Source organism: Mus caroli, chromosome 1, assembly GCF_900094665.2.
Source record: "Mus caroli chromosome 1, CAROLI_EIJ_v1.1, whole genome shotgun sequence".
Lineage (NCBI taxonomy): Eukaryota > Metazoa > Chordata > Mammalia > Rodentia > Muridae > Mus > Mus caroli.
In genome coordinates this window covers 113417290-113440893 of record NC_034570.1, presented here as the reverse complement: position 1 = coordinate 113440893, position 23604 = coordinate 113417290, and the positions used below count along the sequence as shown (strand labels likewise).

Here is a 23604-nt window from a genome sequence, read left to right as displayed (position 1 = left end):
AGATAGCATCAGGGAGAGATAGCATCAGGGAGAGATAGCATCAGGGAGAGATGATAGCATCAGGCACCAAGAACCATGACTCTGGATCACACGGTGTTTGTCCTGGCTCCTTCCGTTGTTGTGATAGAAAATCCCAACAACAATCAAAAAAATGACTTAGGAGAGCAAAAGCAAACACTATTTTATCTCACTATCGCAGGTTATAGTCCATCACTATGAGGAAGTTGAGTCAGGAACTTCAAACCTAGTCACAGCTCAGACAAGAACAGAGAGAAAGGAACACACGCACGCTTAATGCTCAGCTAGCTTTCTCTACGGATAGAGTCCAGGGACCCAAACCAGGACTGGCATTGCTCACTTTCAGTCTATGTCTTCCCACATCAATTACAGCGATCAAGACAATCCCTCAGAGACACACCTACAGGCCAAGCTGATCTACACAATCCAGTGCGACTCTCTTCCAGTTAGGTTCTACGGTGTATCAAATTGAAGATGAGAACCAACCATGTAGCCAGGTGTGGTTGCCCACACCCTTCAGCATCTGGGAGGTAGAGGCAGACTAGTTAGGTTAGGTTGGTCTACAGAGTGAGTTTCACAACAGCCAAGGCTTCAAAGAGAAAAACCTGTCTCAAACAATCAAACAACAACAACAACAAACAATAACAACAACAACAAAAATCCAAAATCCAAAACAAACAAAAAGAAGCGATTGTCTTCAGTTCACCTCTGCCTTCCTGTGGATCACCAGCCCCCTCCTCCCCATTCTGACCTATCAAGCCTGTGTCCACTCCATCTGTAGAGATGTGCTTTGATGGACCATACCTAGTATAATGTGGTAGAGAAGGGGAAGAAGGCCTCATCCCAGAGCCTCTCACGGAACCCGCTGTGGAGTTCCCGCTGTCAAAGCTAATGTCGGTCAGATACTCACTTCCCACTATGACTGCTGTAGCACTTGTGAAGAGGATCTGCTCTCACAGAGAGATCCAGTATGGGCATGAGAAAAAGACAAGTCTTAGCTGGCTGGTCCAGTCTACTTGGCAAGTAGTCATGTAAGGATCAATGGCCAACACTGTCCTCTGGCTTTCACATGCATGCACTCACATGCATGCACACATGTGCATGCCCACATTCACAAGACACCCACACGCACTTGTATGTCCCCACATGTGCACCTCCACACTCATGTACCCACAAACACATGTGCAACACACACATACGCACACGGCAATGCACATATGAAAAGGGAAAACAAAAGCCATTGATGGGAACCTCCAAAGATCACAGCAGAAGCCAAAGTGAAACTACTACAGTGCAGGGAGCACAGCTGCCTTTTGAGAATGCTGGCAAGAATCCCTATTAGCTGTGCGGCAGCAGAACCATCCCACGCTACACCCTGGGTCCAGGCTGGGCTGTGAGAGCCAGGTGTGTTCCAGGAACTCACAGTTAAGAGGCAAGAATCCAGGCAGAAGCCCTCACCTGCACGACAGGGAATATGTGGATAAAATCCATGCCCTGGATCTGGTGAGGCTCCAGCTGGTGGGGACACTTCATCCTTGGGAGGACGGAGACAATCTTTTCCGATAGAGCACTGTCCAGAAGAAAACAGTAAGCAGAGTCAGGGCACACTGAGTGGTTCTAAAGACAGCTCTAAAGTCTAGGCAGGACTGTGAAGAAGTCCCAGCCTGGTCAGGGTGACAGTGACAGACCTGACCAAGTTCATCCCAGTAGACCAACATGAGAAGCACAATTCAGCTGTATGCATGTAAGGTCACAAAGGATTCTTCCCATCATGTATTACACCTATTGCCTTCTTTCCTTTATTTTATTTTATTTTTTCTGTTTTTCTGTTTTTTGTTTTGTTTTTAAGGCAAGATCTTGTGCAGCCCAGGCTGGCCTCAAACTTGACTCCTAGACAAGGAAGATCCTCCTGCCTCCACCTTGGAACTGGTTTTATAGGTGCATGCCACCACGCCCTGGTCATGTGGTGCTGCGGACCACCTACCCAGAATCCACACTAATCCAAGGGAGACAAGTTCTAGGCCCTGGCTCCGTGCGTCTTTATGCTCAGCACACCACCACGCGGGTCTTTAGTGCCATCTTCAGCAGGAAGAGTGCTCCCCCTAGTGGGCCACAGAGCTTGAGCTTGAAAAAGTACCATTTGGGAGCTTCAAATAAATCCAAGGGCTGAGACCTCAACAATACACAACCAACCTTCTTGCTTTTCCAGAGGGTTCTCCCTAGCCACTCCTCACAGGCAGCTTAATCAAGCAATTCATAAGTGCCCAGAGGGGAGGATATAGCAAGTCATTTTGGGGTTTATGAGCCTCTTAAAACTGCCTCCCAGAAACTAGAGCCAAGCCCAGGCAGTCCCAGCAAGAAGCAGGAGAGGCTGCTAGCGCTAACCCTGTTGGCGGGAGCAATAGAGAAGGAAGCACACAGTAGGAAGGCAGGGCAGAGAAGGCAGGAAGACTTCTTAGAGACATTCACCAGCCACCCTCAGCTCTGCTCAGGAACTCAGACTTCCTAAAAAGTCAGCAGAACTGTTTCTGAAAAGTCAGAACTTCTTTAAAAGCTTGGCCAACCTAACACAGCCTGAAGTCATTTGAGCAGAGAGCCTCACTTGAGGAACTGCCCAGATCAGGCTGGCCTGTGTGAGTGGTTGGGAGGTTATGTTGTTAATTGCTCTAGGAGCACCCACTCCATGGTGGGCAGCAGCATCCTGACCCAGGTCACCCTGGGTGTGTAAGAAAGTCAGCTAAGCATAAATCTGAGAACAAATGAGCAGGCTTCGGCCATGGATCCTGCTCCCATTCTTCCTCCGGATGCTGCCCTGACTTCTTCACAGCCTGGGACCTGTAAGCCAAATAAACTCTTTTCTCCCCTCAACTGCTTTTGATCATGGTGTCTACCACAGCAACATTACAAAAATCAAACAAGGTGCATATGTGGATCACCAGGCAAACCTCTGAGCTTGAGATTTTAGTATGACGACTGTCTTTACAGATTACGAATCTGACACTTTAAGGGTATTTTCTTTTTAGAAAGGATCTTGCTATACAGCTAAGCATAGCGTCAAAACTGTAATTCTCCTGCCTCAGCTTCCTGAATGCTGAGATTATGGGTGTGCACCAGCACATCGAGCAGACTCTTTCAAAGTTTTACGTGTTATATTCACTATTTCCTCTTCCATGATGGTTCATTTGTCCCGGATCTAAATCCCAGCCTGACCACCTCTGGGACTTCTGGCAAGTCACCAGCTCTCGGTCAGACAGACCTAAAACATGAGAAACAACAGGACAGCAAGATGGCTCAGAGGATAAAGGCAATTGTGGCCAAACCTGACAACCTGAGTTCCGTCTCCAGGACCTGCATGGTAGGAGAGAAGCAACTTTTACGTGTGTCCAACTCTACATGCAAGCTATGGCACACATACACACACACCACGCATGCACACATACGGAGAGAGGGGAAAAAGGAAAAGAATCCTTGTCTCACAAATTCAAAGGCAGGACAGATGATAAAACACACGCACAGTGCTGGGAAGAGGTTCCCTTTGCCTGCAACCCTCTGCCTTCAAGCCGTGGTCCCAAAGGACCCGTGCAGCATCTCACTCAGTAAAACTGTGCATGTCTCTCAGTGTTCCCCCATACTCTGCCCCAGCTGTAACTGTTTCCAGTGCTCATGCAACTTCCATATATATATATGTATATATATATTACTCCTTCAAGACTCACTTTTTAATTTTTAATTATGGGTATGTGTGGTCAAGAACGGGCATTGGATCCCCGGGAGCTGGAGTCATGGGTTGTGCTGGCTAGTTTTATGTCAGCTTGACACAAGCTGTAGCCATCTGGGAAGACGGAACATCAATTGAGAAAACACAGCCACTAGAATGACCCGTGGAGAAGCCTGTGGTCCATTTTCTTAATTAGATATGGGTGAGGGGAAATCCCACTGTGGATGTGCTGCCCCAGAGCTGGCGGCTCTGGGCTGTACATGAAAACAGTCTGAGCAAGCCTTGGAGAGCAAGCCAGCAAGCATCACCCCTCTAGTTCCTGCCTCCAGGCTCTTGCCCCAACTTCCTTCTAAGATGGGCTGTGATGTAGAAATGTAAATAAAATAACCCCTTTCCTCCCAAGCTGCTTTTGGTCATGGTATTTTATCACAGCAGTAGAAAAGTAACTAAGACACAGCCAGCTGTGAGCTGCCCAAGCTCGGGGCTGAGCACTGAACCCTGACCCTCTGCGAGAGCAGTGTGCATCCTTAACTACCAAGCTGTCTTCAGCCCCACACTTCACGGATTTGATATCTGTAGTCTGTGCCATGCTAATTATAAACTTTATGAAGTCAGGGCACTTCTCCTTAATGTTTCCAAAGTACCTGAATAATGTCTGAGATGCAGTAGTAAGTAACACAGACTTGATAAATATTTATTGAAAGGATTAATGAAGACTCTTTTCACCTGATACTTTCAATTTTCTCCTTTAAAACGTACCATTTACACTGGTGAGAAGGCTTGGTGGGTTAAGAAGCGTGTTGCCGGGCGTGGTGGTGCACATCTTTGATCCCAGCACTTGGGAGGCAGAGGCAGGTAGATTTCTGAGTTCAAGGCCAGCCTGGTCTATAAAGTGAGTTCCAGGACAGCCAGGGGTACAGAGAAACCCTGTCTCAAAAAAACAAAAAAAAAGAAGCCTGCTGCCAGACCTGGCAACATGAGTTTAATCCCTGGGGCCTAAAAGATGGAGGGAGAAATGGACTCCCTGAAGTTATCTTTTGATCTACACACACAACACACAACACACACACAACACACACACACACAGTCACACACACAGTCATACACACAGTCTCACACACACATAAATACACACACCATTTTTTTAAAGTATCATTAGGTTGAAAAGACTGTATTTCCTTTTTTTTTTTTTTCCTGATCCTGTCCCTTATATAGTAATTACTATAAAAATGACTATACATTTAAGAATCTACTTAACTATTATATAAATATTATGCCCTTACCATTTTGAAGGCAATAAATATTAGGATGGTAGTTGGGGGTATAATGCCAAATAAAGACATTAAAAAGTTTACTCTAAATACTTAGATATCAGGAGAAACTACATGATGCTAATGGGCTAAAAGACAGAAGCTTGGGCTGGGGAGATGGCTCAGTGAGTAAAGAGAATATCTTGCAAGCCTAAGGACCTGAGTTGTAATCCTAACACACACACACACACACACACACATACACACACACACACTCCACATTAAATGAAAGGTAGGGAAGTCAGGCATAGTGCCACACCACTATAATCCCAACACTGGAGAGGTGGAGACAGTCCAGTACCCTGGCAGTGCCCTGGGGCACAGTGGCCTGTCAACCTAGCCTATATGGCAAGTTCCAAGCCAGTAAGAGATGTCTTTTGAAAGAGTAGACAGTGCTTGAGGAAAAAGAGCTAAGGCCTACACACACACACACACACACACACACACACATTAAATACAGCTTTATAGCATGAGAAATACAAAGGAATGTGTATATAAGCACATAAGAACCATCTTTGCTACCCTCCTCCCCATCATTTGGCCCGTCTATGGCAAGCCCCAGTAACTTACATTTTCTGACCGATTGTAGAGTTTTCCTGAAAGAGCAAATCCACGTCCACGTCAAAGCTGCATGTGGTGATACACCACGTCATTCCTCCTACTACCTGTAAGAGAGGAGACTGCTGGTGCTCATGAGCCCCCCAAGGAGGGGAGCAGGGGCCAGGGGAGGAAACTCCTTTCCTAAGCAGTCCATACAGACTCAAAAAGCTCAGAAAACCATAAATATCTGGTATGTATGCACATGTGTTCATGTGTGTGTGTGTGTGTGTGCATGCATGGAGAGGCAAGATGTCAAATCTGGTATTGACCCTCATGCTGTACACCTTGTTTGTTGAGGCAGGGTCTCTCAGGAAATCTCTCATGGCTGAGAGTTGCTTTGATGATGGGTCTTTCATGATAGCCCATAGGTCAGATGAGATATTTTGGTATGCGAAATTGCTATGCTAAAGGTGCCTTTTGTGTAACAATAAAAAGAGCTTCCAGGAGACTGTTGGGGTTCAGTCCCACAGAGGTTGCCCTCCTTGCTGTTGAGAAGCCTGAACTCATCCTGCAGTAGCTCTCATTTCTTTGATCAACTGTCCTGCGCAATCCACCAATACCTACAGAGACAGTCTTAGCACTCATTGCTCTTCTTCCTAGGCAAGCATCAGATATTATGCGCTTGGATTTCTTTTATGTGATGTGTGCATGTGTGAGTGAGTGTGCGTGTGTGTTCGCCTGTTCATGGGCATGTGGATGCCTTGGTTTTTGAGTTAGGGTCTCTCACTGACTCTGGAGTGCACCATGACCAGGGAGCCCCAGGAATTCTCATCTCCTCGGTGTTGGGATTACCACGCCCACTACCATAGCTGGCTTTTAATATGGAGATTAAGCTCAGATCTTCATGCTTACACAGCCTACTGAGTCATCAGCTGAGAGATTTCTTTCTCTGTCTCTGTCTCTCTCTCTTTCTTTCTTTCTTTCTTTCTTTCTTTCTTTCTTTCTTTCTTTCTTTCTTTCTTTTTGCTTTTTAAATATATCTAAAGTATGTGAGTGTTCTACCTACATGTGCACCTACGGTCCAGAAGAGAGCATCAGATCCCATTATAGCTATTGCGAGCTACCATGTGGTTGCTGGGGACTGAAGTCAGGACTTCTGGAAGAGCAGAAAGCTGAGCCACCTCTCCAGCCCCAGCTGAGAGATTCCTAGCCCAGGTTCTGACACATGCCAGATGGAGAGAGAGGATGTCTTTTACCAACCAGGCATGTGGGCAGCAATGCAGACATTTTCTGGTCCTTATTTAATGGCTGAGATGTACAATAAAATACACATTTCCAGGTCGCTAGCCCAGACCCACCTACACAGAAGCTTGATGGAGGAAGTCTGGACGTGCTTCTTATAAAACATCCCTTACGGATTCTGCCACAAAGAAGGAGGAGGGTGATCCCTGGAGCCTGCAGCAGTATTTGCAAAGCTTCCCTGGCCTAGCTTACCATTGGTCCCAGATGTCTGAGGAGCACAGTCTACTGGGCACCATATAATTTAGGCCCTGACGGTTGGCTTGTCACTCTTCTCTACGACGGTGGAGCTCTTTGAGTGAAGGGCTATGGTTTATCTCTGTGCCCTCAACACCTAATACTAGGTCCTGTGCATGATAACTGTTCACAGCTCTGCTAAATTAGACGACACCACCCCAGGGCTGAAGGGGTGGCTTGGCGGTTAAAAGTGTCTGCTGCTCCTGCAGAGAACTTGAGTTCGGTCCCCACTCTAACTCCAGCTCCAGGAGATCCAATGCCCACCTGTACACACCAACACATGTATACACTTAACTAAAACTAAAATAAATCTGTAAAACAGAAGTTAAAAAGACATAAAATACTCCATCCCATCGTGAAGCTCGCCCCTCTAAACAAGCATTGTCAGCCACAGGATATCTGCCATTGTTGAAGCATGCGGTTCAGGATAACTATGAACTCAGATTACTTCCTCCACAGGCTTTATAACTCCTTCCCGAAGTCTATGTTCCTCAAAAGAGAAAGGATTTCTTGTACGTGTGTGTACATGTATAAGTGTTCCTGTGTGCGTATGTGTTTGTGCACACACATGCATACATGTAGAGGCCACAGGTCCGCACTGGGTGTCATTCCTCAGGAGTCATCCATCCACTATCTAGTTGAGACACATGGTCTCACTGTCCTAGAACTCATCAATTTGGCTAGGCTGGCCAGGGAGCCCCAGGGATCTGCCTGTCTCCACTTGCCCAGTACTGAAATCACAAGCATGCCACAGGCTTGCCTGCCTGCCTGCCTTCCTTCCTTCCTTCCTTCCTTCCTTCCTTCCTTCCTTCCTTCTCCCCCTCCCCTCCTTTCCTTTTTTTTTTTATCATGGGTTCTGGTGATCCAAGTCAGGTCCCCATGCTTTCCCAGCAAGCACTTTACTGACTGACTGAGGAGTCTCCCGGCCTGAGAAAATACTCTCTTGCTTGTTTGCTTGTTTACAGTCCCTAAAATATTGTGCACAGTAATGGAACCCAATTGCATCTACTGACTTATAATTCTCTTTGAACAGGAAATCTGAGTACATCCCCGAGGAGTCCAGATCGGGAGGAATGGAATCATGGGTACAGAGGAAGTGAAAACACAACCAGTTCATCCTCCGCTCGCTACCTTGGATAACCGCACAGTCCTGCAAAGAGACGGCGCAGTGGCTAGCAAGGCTTTCTCTTACCTTGTCGAAAGGAGACAAGCCTTTAATTCTTGCTCTGAAATAGCCAGCTGCGACCAAGAGCTCCAGGATTTCAGTCAGCTTGACATTCTGCTCTTCGTCTTCTCTCGTCTCCACCTAGAACAAAAGGGATGCACATAACTGGTAAAGGCCATCTCCACTGAGTGGAAATGAAGTAAATCCTTCCGCTGCCAAGAGTCGGATGCTCATATTAGCACGAGGACCAGAGTTCAGATTCCCCAGAACCCATGCAAATCCTGGGCAGGCATGGTAGCCCACCTGTGAGTCCAGCACTTGGGAAGCAAAGACCATAGGCTAGCTATTTATAGCTAGACCAGCCCAGCTAGTAAACTCTAGGTTCAATTGAAAGGCCTTGCCTCAATGAATAAGGTAGAAAATGGCAAAGTAAGACAACTGATGCCAACCTCAGGAGTCAATATGCACTCACATACATGTGTATTCAAACAAGTGTGACCATCTATACATATATATGAACATCCATACACACACACAGACAGACATGTCTAGACACCACACATGCAAACACACACACACACACACACACGTAAATAAAATAGAATTCCTTCAAGTATTCAGCTATCATGTGTCATAAAGATACTGCCAAGAAGGGGACACTATAGCCCAGAAGGACAATCTCCCACCTCAATTCATTGCATACAGCATCCCCACCGGCTGCCTGTCATTTCAGAATGTACAACTGTATTTTTGAAATAGAACCAATGAAATAAGTTTTTGGCCTAAGACACTGAATGGGGATGTTTGATTCCAAATTCACTTTACACATTAACGTGCTTACACAGAATGGAAAGTGGCCATGTGCTGATATGCAGAGAACACAAAAACCATCCTTCTTGAAACCATAAAACCCCACCACACTGGTTAATACCTCCAGTTACTAAAGTAGGACACTGGAGGCCAGAGAGACGACAGTTTAGTGGTTCAGGGCACATACTGTTCTTCTAGGGGACCCAGGCTCAGTTCCCCAAGCCCACACTAAGCATCTCACCACCACCTTAACCCATCTCCTGCCACACTCGTCAGGACTTCACAGGTACTCAGATTCACTCGCACATACAGACACATGGACATATGCGTAAGTAAAGGGAAATAAATTCATAACCAGAGACTGATGGAGATGGATCGCCGAGAGCTCTTAAACAAGGCCTGAGAAGCTCCCATCTGCCCTGCACTGTAGCTCTCAGAAGCTGGAAGGGTCTAGCTATTGCTTTCTTTCATATACATACAAAGGGATTCAAAACCTGACCAGCAGGAGTTAACTGGATTAGTGAGAGCCAGGTGACAGCAATTTTGTTTTGTCTTTTAAGAAAGGGTCTCCTGTGCCCAGGGTTGGCCTTCTCCATTCCTTTACGTGGACAGTGACCTTGCATTCCTCATTCTCTTGCCTCCCCAGTGCTGAGATTACAGGCACCCCACCCTCACTGTTCACTGTGCTGGGGACAGAACCCAGAGCTCAGGCACATATGTAATCACTCTGCCCTAAACCCTCAGTATTTGGAGCTTTTCAATTTTATACTCATGCTAGTTTTTAGCCTTTATATCTTTTTTTTAAGTCTATATCTGTGTGCACACTATAACACAGTCATTTTGGTCTTTCTGTGTTTTGCTTTTTCTTTTTTGAGACAGGATCTCACTATGTATGCCCACCCCTCTCATCTCCCTACCCACAGCTGCTCCAGAACTCACGATGTAGAACAAGCTAGAAGAGAGAAACAAATCAGACCAGCCTCCTGGCTACCTATGAGGAGTCACACCTACTCATGACAGTGGTGTGCTTCTTACTTTTAGAAAAACTTCTGCTAGTTTGAAGGATCTAGGGTAGAACTGGAAGCCTACACAGGACTCCATAGCAGACGGCCAAGAAAAGCCTTAAAGCTGCAACAATAGCCCAGCGCTTGCCTCACGACATGAGGATCTGAGTTCAATCTCCAGGACCCATATAAACACGCCAGCCATGGTACTGTGCACTTGTAATCCCAGGGACAGAAAGATCCCTGGGACTCACTGGCCAACCAACCTAGCCTATTTGGGAAGCCCCAGGCCAATGAGTACTTGTCTCAAAGGAGGTTTTCAGCATTCATGAGGGTGACATGGGAGGCTCTATTCTGACCTCCACACATGCTCACATACGCACTTCAACATACACAGAGAGAGACAGACAGACAGACAGAGATTTTTACGTGGCAAAGAAAATCTGAACTATTACAACCCAGACCCCATGAAACTTTACCTAACCCAGGGCCATACACACCAGCCCTTGTCACCTGGACACAGAACACTGCTACTCTGTAATGAGTAGGATGAAGATGTAACAGAAGGATTTGTGAGGGGCACAGGGAGGCAAGATCGGCGCAGCTGAATAAGAACGGGCACTAGGCACAGTGTCAAATAGGCACACCACACCTCTGCCAAAGCCTGCCTCCCAGCCTTAGTAAGGGATCCAGGTGCCTTAGAGGTGTTCCCTAATTCTCTCTGGAAACTGGGACCCTTCTCTAAGCTCAGAGCTTTGAGGACCTAGCTTGGCAACTAGGAGGACCACTGGAAATCCCACAGCCAAGCTCTACCGGTAGCCCACCGTTAGAGGGTGGTTGCACTTTTCTTCCCAGCCTACGTGGTAGTCCTGTTCATAGGATCGAACGAGTACTGGCTGAGTACTAAACCATTTCTGAAAAGGTCCTCCCTCCTTAGAACACGCAGCATGTTCCTGTTCCGACACAGGCACCAGAGGAGAGAGTGTCCTCAACTCTGTCATCACCCCGATGTGCCTGTCAGAGCTTCCAAACTTACTTCACCCTCCCCGGCCCGTGGGACGGGGGGAGGGGCAGGAGGCTACAAGCCGGGTAGGTAGCGTGCCTTCCTGACAAAAAGGAATGAAAGGCTGGCCACCTGGGTCCCGTAGAAGGTGTGCGTCCCAAGGTCACCGCCCCCTGCACGCCGGGAGCAGGACAGTCCCACCGCTCATCTCGTGACTGCTGAGACTCCTGAGCGCAGCAGCCTTGGCCGGGGGAGCCAGTTTCGCAACGTGAGGGGCCTCCAGACAACCCGAGATAGGAATTCCCGGGGACCTCGTGATGTGTGAGGTTGCATCTGGGCCGGGATCTGGATGTTTCCTCTGTCCCCAGAGGACCCAGGAACCCTTAAGTTTGCACCCAGCGACACGATGCACCCTGGCACGCCGGGGGACCAGTCAGCTGCCCCTCCAGGGTACCTAGGGCCCGCCTTGGGACAGACACACCTGAGCAACCGCAGACAGTGTCCCCGCCACCCCAGGCTGGTCCCTGCCCGCCGCCCTGGGCTCGGCCCTCTCTCCCCAGCAACCCCAGGGTGTCAGGGACAGAGGTCCTCACCTCCGGGAGTCCCTGGCCCTCTGGCCCCTTGGGTAACCCCATGATCCAGATGCGCTGATGTGGAGCCGGAGGGAGCGGGCCCTACAACCGAACTGTGATCCGGGTGGGGTGCAAAGCGGAAACTTCCTTCACAGGAGCTGACACTACCACAGCCGGTCGGAGAACCGTGGCCCCGCGGAGCATGCGCACTAGGGCTGAAGCGAGGAACCACTGCGCCTGCGCAAGGACAGCCAGCACTGCTGGGCGGGGCTGGATCCCGAGTAACCGATCCTCCCCTCAGAGGAGGTGCTGAACTCAAGATTCCTCCTAAGGTACTTTTTCTTTCTTTTTAAAATGTTTCTCTTTCTTTTTCTTTTTTCTTTTCCTACTTTTTCCTTTCTTTCCTAAGTTTTAATTTCTTAAAATGCTTTCTTCTTGTTCCTTTTTTTTTTTTTTTGTTCCTTGAGACAGTGTCTTAGCCAGCCTGGCTTAGCACTTCCTAAGGATAACTTTGTTCCCCATCTACATAGTTTATAGGCATGCGCCACCATGATCAGTTCCTTTTTTTTTTTTTTTTCCCGTTTACAAAGTAGTACGTTTCCTTATGGCATGTTCTAATATCCTTAGTCTTACTTGAACCTCCACCTTCTTTTCTCTACCATCTCCTTGCCCCGTCCCTTCCCTTCTTAAATCGTTCTACCTCTAGTATTTCTCCCTTCAACTGTTATATCACCAGAGTTCTTTAACTATTCCCACTTTCTAGTTTCTTGGCCTTCACGGAGCTTCTTAAAAGTCATTTCCCTGTGTCATGAGGATTTCTTTCTTGCCTTCTGGCTCCCTTTCCTTTCCCTGGGTATCCGATTCTGAGTTTGGTTCAGCTCCTAGCTCCTGAGTCAGTCCCAGCTAAGACCCAGTTCCAGCCATGTTTAACACACTCTTGTGCCAGCTATTAACATGTGGACCTGGGGACAGAGAACTCAAAAAGAGATTATTACATTTGTCCCCTCCTAGTCTCTGCATTTTATTTCCAGGAAAAATTTGTTTTGGAAAATAATCCCCACCCATCTCGTCCTGACACCCTGCATCTTTCTGGGGACATGTTTTGTAGAATGTAGAGTCCAGTGATCACATACGATTAGCTGCTGTACCACTTATGCAATGTGCCCCTTGTCTGTCCCGGAGGATGGCAGCTATACAAAAGGGTTGTCTTTTTCCTGCCAGCCCAGCACCTGCTGCAGAACAGTTTACCAGCTTATTTTCATTTTGTAAGAAATGGAGGCAGAAGTGACATGAAGTGTTCTGCTATAGGAGAGATCTTTACTGAAGGAGGGGTGGAAAACTGGAAAAACGTGTGCTTCTTGCCATTAAAGGGGTTTTGTGTTTGCTTCCTTTCTTCCTCTTAATATCTCTGATAACTTTTGATTGATTTTTTTTTTTTAGATTTATCATTTTATTTTAGGTGTATGACTGTTGTGCCTGTATGTATGCCTACATACCATGTGCATGCCTCTGGCTCAAAGAAATTCGAGGGTATGAGATTCCCTTGGTACCTGAATTACAGAAAATTATGAGCTATCTCATGGCCACTGGGAATCAAACCTAGGTCCTCTGTAAGAGCAGTAACTCTTACGAGATGGCTCGTAACTACCAAGCCATCTCTCCAGCTTCTATGATAGCAATTTTTGGGACCATGACTAGGGCAACTCTTTTTTCTTTGTTTTTTGGTTTCTCTGTATAGCCCTGGCTGTCCTGGAACTCACTCTGTAGACAAGGCTGGCCGTGAACTCAGAAATCTGCCTGCCTCCCCAGCGCTGGGATTAAAGGCATGCGCCACCACGCCTGGCCTCTAGGGTAATTCTTATAAAGAAAAGCATTTAATTGGGGCTGGCTTACAGTTTCAGGGGTTTAGTCCACTATCATCATGGCAAGAAGCATGGAAGTATGCAGGCAGACTTGGTCCCAGAGGAGCCAAGAGTTCTACATCTTGATTTGTAGGCAGCAGAAGACTGTGTGCTCACTTCATGTAGTTTGAGCATAGGAGACCTCAAAGCCTGCTTCTACCGTGTCACACATATTTCTTCCACCAAGTCCAGTCCACACCTATGGCAACAAGGCCACACCTAATCTTGCCACTCCCTATGGTCAAGCATTCAAACAAATGAATTTATGAGGGCCATTCCTATTCAAACCACCACAGTCTGAAATGAACTACAATCCAGAAGTAGAGAACACACCTGTGAGAGATTTTCTGCTTGGTCTGAAGTGGGTGAATCCAGTTCCGGTCCAGACCTTTGAGACAGGAAGACACAGCCTTTGACCTGGATCTTGAGGCAGGAAGACACACCTTTAGTATGGGCCACGCCTGTTTCTGGAAGTCTATATAAAGACATAGAAGAAAGGTTTCTGGTTTTTTGCCTGACCTCTCACCATGCTAGCACATCCATTTCTTCAGTCATTAGAACCTACTCTGGGACAACATGTAAACTAAAGACGAGCCGAGACATCCAGCCTTGTGGAACCGAGCAACTTCTGAATTCTTGAACTTTCTGTTCACAGCCAACAATTGTTGGATTAGCTAGACTGCAGTCTGTAAGTCATTCCAATAAATCCAATGAATCTTCACAGAGATTAGTTCTATAAGTTCTGTTACTCTAGGGAGCCCTGACTGATACATCTCCTATACCTGAAGTCTTAAAAAAAAAAACTTAAATACGAAGTAAATGTTTGTCCATGGAGAACTTTGCATTTTGTACTTTGGGGTTTATCCAAACAGAACAATGCTCTGGACGCAGAGCACACAAGTGGTAGGAAGAGCCTTAAGTTCATGCCCTGACTAAAGGCTGAACCCAGGCTATAAAGTGATTGTTTTGCAAGCATTCAGATCTGAGGATGATCCTCAGAATCCAGTGGAAAATTCCAGGAGTGGTGGAGGTGTGCTTGTATTCCTCTGTTGGGGAGGCAGAGATAGGCCGACCCCTCGGCCTTTCTAACCAACCAGTCTGGGATTGAAAGAACCTAGTGGGGAAACCCCCACTCAATTCTCGATTCGGTGTGCACCCAAGAATCACAAACAGATGGCCAACTTGATGTAAGAACACGAGGTAGTTTAATGACGGAGCTCCAGGCCGACACATATCTCCCCGCAGGAGACAGAGGTGTTGACCACATGGTGGAGCCATAATGGTGGAGCTCCGGTTCGAAACGTATCTCACACAGGAGACAGTGGTTTCGACCCCGAGGCTTGGAAGCTAGGGACTTTTATAGAAAAGGGGTGGGGCTGGAGGAGGAATTGGCGCCGTTTCACATGATTGGTCCATTTAAACATCAACAGACTGTCAGAAGGGCGGGAGATAGGGAGGCACTAGGCCAGTCAGGACATGTAATGATGGGCCTGCCCGGGCATGTCCTGGTCTGTTCTGCTATATTCTCAGCCCCAGGTTTTAAAACTCACAAACTCTTCTTTGGGCTATTTGACATGAATCACAGGTCTCAAGTTTTATTTCCTTTCAGGATGAGCAGTGAGCTCTAGGACAAGGTGAACCCAAAAGATGAGAAAGCTTCTTGAGCCCCCAGACTGGAGAAATCTGAATATGCAAAGTGAGGTCCTGAGAAGAGAGCTCTCCCCCTGGGTTAGAGCTTTTGCTCTCACACAGTAAAACTCATGTCTAAAGGGCCCATCCATAACTCTCCAAAGATCTTATTTTTATAACCCTAAAACTTTCCATCGCTGACTTGATATATACTGAGAACTGTAGCCATGTGGGGTCAAACATGGACTCCTGCCTCAGGACAGGTGAACTTAAATACCCGGTTGTAGAGTAGCCCACGTCAAAGGTGTCAAGACCTCGGTTCCCCGTTATAAATGCCTTCACAATGTTTTAGATAAAAAACAAAATGTGTTATGTATTTCTGTGTGGATTTGAGTACATGAGTGTAGTTGTTTTGGGAGTCCAGAAGAAGGGATCAAAACCTTTGGAGCTAGAGTTACAAGTGTTTGTGCTCTGCCAACTACCAAGAGCCAGTTTTCCAATGTTTTAAATAAACAGGAGTAGCTAACTGTATTATTTGACTCTCCTGTACAGTGTGTTCTGCCTTGAGTTCCTGCCCTAACTTTCTTTCATGATAGGCTATAAGTTGTAAAATGAAATAAACCCCTTCCTCCCCAAGTTGATTTTGGTTATGGTGTTTATCACAGAAAACTGGGACTGTGTGTATGTGTGTACCCCATGTGTGTGGGTGTACTCCATGTATGTGGGTGAATATGAAGGCCAGAAGAGGAGTTCCAAGCAATTGTGAGCCTCCTAACATGGGTTCTGGAAACAGAATGAGTCATCTGGAAGAACAGCAAGTGCTCTTAAGCACTAAGCCATCTCTCCAGGCCTCCAAGCCTCCAGGCTGCCACCACCTCCTCCCCCCTCCCCCTCCCCCTCCTTCCCCTTCTCCTCCCCCTCCACCACCCCCTCCTTCTCTTCTTTCTCCTCCTCTTCTTCCTCCTCCTCTCCCTCCTCCTCTTTCTCCTCTTCTTCTAAACTTAGGGTCTGGGGATCAAACTCAGTTCCTATGCTTGCAAGACAAGCACTTGACTCACTGAGCTGTCATTACTATCTCTTCTTCCTGAAAGTTCTTAACTGTATGCTGTTCTTAAGTGGTAAGCTTTTACACTTGTGCAACGTTGCATTCTATATTTAGCGTGACTTGCCTCTCTTTCCTCTGAGGGACTGACTGTGGAGCACTGCACAAGCTAGACCAGCACTCTGCCACTGAACTATCTCCCAACCTTCTTTTCACTTTTTATTTTGAGATAGGACTTCACTAACTTGCCCAGGATAGTGTTGAACTCACTCTGTAACTCAAGTTAGCCCTGAACTTACAATCCTCCTGCTAGAATTAGAGTCCTGTGCCACCAAGGCTGTCAGCATGCGACATTTTTACAATGAAAAGGTAGAGATGTGACAGGACATGACAAGATGATTTAAACCAGCAGTTCTCAACCTTCCTAATGATGCAGCTCTTTAATACAGTTCCTCATGTTGTGGTGATCCTAACCATAAAATTATTCCATTGCTGCTTCATAACTAATTTTGCTACTGTTATGAATCATAATGTAAATATCTGATATTCAGGATACTTGATATGCAACCCCCAAAGGGGTCATGATCCACAAGTTGAATACTTCGGGTTTAAACCCTGTGTCTTCTGGACTGAAGATAAAATAATCCAACATCTACCCCACACACCCATACACCCATACACCCACAAACCCACACCACTCCACCCCTCCACACCCCCACACCACCGCCCCTGACCTCCCCACCCCTGTGCCCTCTTGCACCCCTGCGCCCCCACACACACCCCCGCACCCCCATCCCTGCATCCCTGCACCCGCACCCACACTGATGAATTCCTCTAGCCCATTCTCTAAACAAAGAATAGTTTTATTAACAAATTCCAATAACTTTCACAAACATACTCTATTAGCTTAGCTTCATTTAAAATGATTTGACAAGGACCCAGCTCCACAGCAATGAATAAACATGTTGGAGAATATCTGCTGTGTTCTCTGTCTCCTAATGAGAACACTTCAACATTCTTTGTCTCCTGAAGAAAATGATACTTAACATGTTATCAGCATTTCCTCTGATGTGTGTGTATGTGTGTGTGTGTGAGAGTGAACGAGCAAGTTTGTGTAAGTGCAGATGCAAGTGTATGCGAAAGTGCATGTGTATGCATAAGTGTGTAAGGATGTATGAAGGCCAGGAGTCAACCTCAGGTCTTACTCCTTAAGACCCAACCCCTTGATTCTGGAGACAGAGTCTCTCATGGCCTGGATCTGGCTGGTTAGGCTAGGCTTGGCTTGTCAGTGAACCCCAGGGATGCACACCTGTCTCCAGCCCCCAACAGCTGGCATTGTAAATGTGTGCTAATACATGTACTTTCCATGTGGGTGATGGGGACTGAACTGGGTCCTTGTGCCTGTGCAGCATGTAAGAACTTTTCCAACTGTGCGTTACCTCCCCAGTCTCCAAAGGGATTTTTAAGTCTTTGCAGGTGGTTCCAGGGAATGGCGAATTTGACAAGAATTTGTGCCAGAAGTTGTTCTTGGTGCTGGAGTTATTACAGCCAACAAACTAGACAAGATAATAAGTGAGGGAAATTAAGCATGTAAATTAATAAGATAATGTCTGGTAGAAATAAATGCTATTAAGGGAAGAAAACCTGCTGCAGTGGGTTGGGAAACAGTCTAAGGACAGCGTCAGGATGAGACCAAGATGCAACTCTCCCATGCTATTTCACAGAGACGTAAAGGTGTCATAAGGAAACCCCAGAGAAAGCATGCCAGAGAAGGGGCACACTTGAGGTGTACAGCATAGCCTTCCCTGGTCCCTGCAACCCCCTCTCAGACAGAGCTCATGCCTCCCTTGTTTCTAGGAAGAAGCTGACCAGCAAAGGCTCCAGCAGCAGGGCCTGAGTGTAATGACCACTGATGTAGCCCCGAGATGAGGTGATCTGCAGTGTGAGTCCCAGAGAATGGGGATCCAGGTTGTGGGGTCTGAGGGTAGGATAGCAACAGCAGCTTTCAAATGTACAAGAACTTCAAACACATTCTTGGGTATGATACTTTGTGTGTGTGTGATATATATATCTTGCAATTTTATATAAGTATACATATAACATATAGATGTATATTATACACATGTTTAATGTATATGCAGTTATATGTATACATGTATATATAACTATATATACATATAACTATATATACATATAACTATATATAACTATATATATATATAATACTTTGAGTGTGTGTGTGTATGTTATATGTCAGGATGTATGTGGATGTATGCACATGTGTGGGCCAGAACAGGTCAATGCAATCGTCTTCCTTGATTGCTCTCCATTTTACTTTTGCTTTTGAGAAAGGGTTGCTCAGTAAATGTGGAGCTCATTGCGACTAGCTGGCAGCCTAGAGAACTGCAGGGATCCACCTGTATTTGCTCCCTCAGCTTTGGGTTAGTCTTACACCCCTGTACCCAGATTTTTGGGACTACACTGATCTGGGCTTAGGCCATTCTCCTGCTTCACTGGCAGAAACATCTCCTGAATCCCCACTGTATTTTTCTGACTTCTGTGTATATAACAATGTTGAACTAAGGAAAAAAAAACAGAATTTATGCAAAGTCCTCTAATAAAGAACTGGCTAAACACAGTATTTTCATTGGTAGAGCATCCTGTTGTTGGTGAAAATGTGTACTTAGGAATGAGAGAAGAGGGTGAGATGGGAGTTATATCAATATTAATAATGTCTGCCTGACCAAGAAGAAAAAGAGCACATTTAAACACCTAAAAGACAAGCTGGTAGCAGGATGTTCATTGCCTGTGGCAAGACTTACAAATAAGGAGGGAAAATTGAAGAGAAACAAAAGCATGAGGCTTGACTAGAGAAGTATCAAGGACATCTCACTAATTGGGTAAGAACATTTCAGCATCATTTTAGAAAGTCAAAATGAAGTATCCTTCCTGCATGGGAGAAACACTGCTAATCCATGCTGAGCCAGTGCAGGTTCTGGTAGTAGTCACTGATCATTGAATTGTCTGAACAGTTCAACAAGGTGAATTGGCAACTTTCTCTGCTCACCAAGTGTGGTGGTTTGAATATTCTAGGCTCAGGGAGTGACACTATTAGGAGGTGGGGCCTTGTTGGAGTGGGCATGGCCTTGTTGGAGGAAGTGTGTCACTCAAGGCATGGACTTTAAGGCCCTCATGCTAGCTGCCTGAAAGCCAGTCTTCTAGCTGCCTTCGAAACAGGAAGTAGAACTCTCAGCTCTTCCAGCCTCACACCTGCCAGAGCACTGCCATGCTCCTTATGCCTTGATGATAATGGACTGAACCTCTGAACCTGTAAGCCATCCCCAATTAAATGTTGTCCTTTATAAGAGTTCCCTTGGTCATGGTGTCTGTTCACAGCACCACACTCTAACTAAGAGACCAAGTATCCCTTCAGTGACCATCATGACTTCACCAGCACTCAAGGGGCAGTTGGAATGTTCACAGGGTTCTAAGTTACTGTGTAAAAACTCTGAATGAAACAACTTAAAGGAGGAAAGGACTTTGGTGTATATTCCATCGCTGAGGGAGTCAGAGCAAGAACTCAAGCAAGAAATTAGAGGTTGGAATTGTGGAGGAATGCTTCGTGTTGCCATGCTCCCTGTCCCATTCATAGGCTCATGCTCGAGCTTTCTTACAGAGCTCAGGACAACCTGCCTAGGGATGGTACTACCCACAGTGGGCTAGCTCCTCCTGCCCCGACTAACAAACCAGACAGTGCCCCCAAACACATCCACACAGGCCAGTGTGATTGAGGCAACTCTTCAGTTAAGATTCCCTCTTAGTAGTTGATTCTAGATGTATCAGGTTGACAGTTAAAAAACTAACCAGGATGTTCTGTGACTTATTCCCTTGGGGATGCTATATCAAAATGCCAGAGGCTGTTTATAAAATACAAAAATCCAGTGCTAGGGATTGGATAGATGGCTCAATGGTCAAGACAGCTTAAAAAGTACCTGAGTTTGGCTCTGAGCACTCATGTTGGACAGTTCACACCACCTACAACTCCATCTGAAGGAGATCTTATGTCACTTTCTCACCCCTACAGGCACCCACAGGAAGGTGTGCATTCTCTCTCTCTCTCTCTCTCTCTCTCTCTCTCTCTCTCTCTCTCTTTTTAAAAATTGCAGGAAATTCTGGTAACTGGGAAGTCTGAGACTAAGACCACGGCAGAGTCAGCATTTTCTCACAGATGCTGTCTTCTTCTGGTCATTGACATGGCGGGGGAATGGGGGGTGTTAAGGGACATCTTCAGGGTCATTTATGAGGATAGATTCCTGTTTTCTAAAATCCATGCCTCCTAATAATATGAGCCCCAGGGACCCACCTCTCTCCATGTCCTGAGCACCGTGATTACAAATACAAAGCCAGTGCACCCGGTACCTTGTATATGTGGGTGCTGAGGACTGACCTCTAATCCTCATGCTTGAGGGTCAAGCACTTTGGCAACTAAGCCACATTCACCGCTTGTAAGTGGATTTTCACTTACCTTTTTTTTTTTTTTTTTAAAGCAGGCTAACATTCTGACCTACAGGTTCTAGGATGATAAGAACATTAACTTCACATTGCCAACATGTTACTCCCAGCTGCTATAGATCTCAAGCTGACCTTAACATTAGGTCACGAGACAGTCTCTAAACGGAAAAAAGTGTGGGAAGAAATGAACTTTTACAGGCCCAGGCTAAGCATTAGGAACCCCTATACATTTCCTCACTGGTCATATGCGTACTACCAACCACAGGAACTCACCCAGGCAGCCATTGCTCCTTCAGCTTGGGTCTTCAATTGAACAATGGTTGGAAGAAAAGAATGGAATGGTTGAGAAGACCTGAGAATGAAGTTCAGCCAAGGAACAGACCCTTGAAAGAACATCAGTGGTTGCCATTAGCATCGAAGTCAGGACATTTCTAAGTGTCATTAGCATAGCATAAGGGCCAGCACGACTACTCAGTGGATAATGGCAGCTCCAGGAGATCCAATGCCCACCTGTACACACCAACACACGTATACACTTAACTAAAACTAAAATAAATCTGTTAAACAGAAGTTAAAAAGACATAAAATACTCCATCCCATGGTGAAGCTCGCCCCTCTAAACAAGCATTGTCAGCCACAGGATATCTGCCATTGTTGAAGCATGCAGTTCAGGATAACTATGAACTCAGATTACTTCCTCCACAGGCTTTATAACTTTTCCCCTAAGTCTATGTCCCTTAAAAGAGAAACAATTTCTTGTACGCGTGTATACATGTGTAAGTGTTCATGTGTTGGAGGAAGTATGTCACTGTGGAGGGTGGGCTTCCAGGTCTCCTATGTTCAAACTCCACCCAGTGTGGAATCTACTGCTGCTTTCCGATCAAGATATAGAACTCTTGGCTCCTTCAGCACCATGTCTGCCTGCACACTGCCATGCTTCCCACCATGCTGATAATGGACTGAACCTCTGAAACTATAAGCCATCCACAGTTAAGCGTTGCTGTGGCCATGGTGTTTCTTCACAGCACTGAAACCCAAACTAAGACACTTGCTGTCCAGCCTTCTTGCTGCCAAGCCTTAGGACATGAATTCATTCCCCAGGTTCAGGTGGCAGAAGAGAACTGATTCGCACAACTTGACCAATGACCTCCCCATGCTCAACATGGACCATGGCTCACACATCCATACAAAATAAATAGAAATGCAGTATAATGTAATAAAAATTACCATCAAATAACCTGATACAGAATTATCCCCTCACATGTCAAAAGCACCCAAACCTTCCCCGGATGAATGCTGGATGTGGAAAGGAACAGCACAGAGCCGTAGAGTGAACACTCAGCAAATAACCCCGTGGGAAATGACTCAGTGACATGCCAAAATAAGAGCCACTGTGGTATGTTGGAAGGTGGTGGGAGGGAAACTAGAAGGAGAGATGGTTTTAGTGGTAATCAGTGAAGTTTCTCTAAGGATTCAATGTTTAAGACCTGAAGACTTAAGCCAGAGAGATAGCTCGCCTTTCCACCAAACATGACAGCCTGAGTTCCTATCCCAGGACACACACTAGAAGAGAATTATGGCACCTGTTCCCTGACCTCCACATACATACACTTACCGTACGTAGCATGACCACGAAAACACCAACACACTCAAACACTAAATAAATGTAAATTTTCAAAAGAAACCGGAGGGTTAATGAGGGCTACACATAGTGGGGAAATCACTTCTAGCTGAGGGACAGTGGATGGACAGGCTGGGAAGAGCTTATGAACAGGAGACAAGAAGGGGCCACAAGGGCTGGGGAGCCAATGGAAGGGAGCTTGGATTCTATTGAGGAACTGAGAGAGTCATCAAAGCATTATTTTGTCTCAGTGGCTAAAGGAAGGCATTTGCTACCAAGCATGACAGGCCTAACCTCCAGGACCCGCATGGTGGTAGGAGAGAATTCTCCTGCAAGTTGTCCTCTGACCTCCATAGGCATGCCAAGGCACACACATAAAATAAATAAAATGTAAAAGCTAAAAGATTGGAAAGATTAAGTCTCTTAGTCAGGGTCTCTGTGATTGTGAAGAGATACCAGGACAGACAGATGTGGTACTGAAGAAGGAGTTGAGAGTTCTACATCTGGGTCGGTAAATAGCAGGAAGAGAGTTGCTGGGCGGTCTTGGCTTGGACATTTGAAACTCCAGAGCCCATCCCCAAAGACATACTTCCTCCTACAAGGCCACACCACTTAATGCCATTCCTTAAGCTTTCAAATCTGAGTCTATGGGGGCCATCCTTAGTCAAAAACTGCAGTCTCCTTTATTAAACTTCAGAGAATAAAAGAGGAGAAAATCGAAAACACAGACACAGTCCTCAGGGCCTGAGATGGTTAATCTTAATGGTCAACTTGTCAGGATTTAGACTCACCTCTGTGATACCCCTCTGAACACATCTGTAAAGGTGTTTCCCAAAAGGTTGAGCAGAGGAGGAAAGACCCACCTTGAGTGTCGGTGGCACATTCCCTGGACTACAGTCCTGGATGGAATCAGACCAGCATTCATCCCAGGTCTCTGCTTCATGACTGCAGATGCCATGTGACCAGTTGCCCCACGTGACTTGCCGCCATGGCTTCCCCACCTGAAACTGAGAGCCAGAATAAACCATTCTCTGTGTAAGTTGCCGCTTCTTCTTCTTCTTCTTCTTCTTCTTCTTCTTCTTCTTCTTCTTCTTCTTCTTCTTCTTCTTCTTCTTCCTTCTTCCTTCTTCCTTCTTCCTTCTTCCTTCCTCCTTCTTCCTTTATCTTCCTCCTCCTTCTTCTTTCTCTTCTTCTTCTTCTTCTTCTTCTTCTTCTTCTTCTTC

At 46.2% G+C, this 23604-nt stretch overlaps 1 protein-coding gene across 5 annotated transcripts in view; it reads right to left on the bottom strand.

Moving 5' to 3' along the window:
- Ccdc93 (coiled-coil domain containing 93) overlaps positions 1-11906 on the bottom strand; it is a 72823-nt gene extending 60917 nt beyond the window's left edge. For 3 of the 5 annotated variants that reach the window (XR_003836725.1, XM_029477817.1, XM_029477818.1), the window contains exons 1-4: positions 11698-11878; positions 8315-8428; positions 5617-5711; positions 1477-1588 (exon numbers count right to left, since the gene is read on the bottom strand). Coding sequence is in view for 4 of the 5 variants with exons in the window: in XM_029477817.1 (XP_029333677.1) it covers positions 1477-1588; positions 5617-5711; positions 8315-8428; positions 11698-11739 (363 nt within the window). In the remaining variant the exon portion in view is untranslated. Of the gene's footprint in view, positions 1-1476; positions 1589-5616; positions 5712-8314; positions 8429-11697 lie in introns of all 5 variants that reach the window. The other 2 variants (XM_021163351.1, XM_029477824.1) reach the window with 2 other exon arrangements.
- Between the last annotated feature and the right edge of the window lie 11698 nt (positions 11907-23604).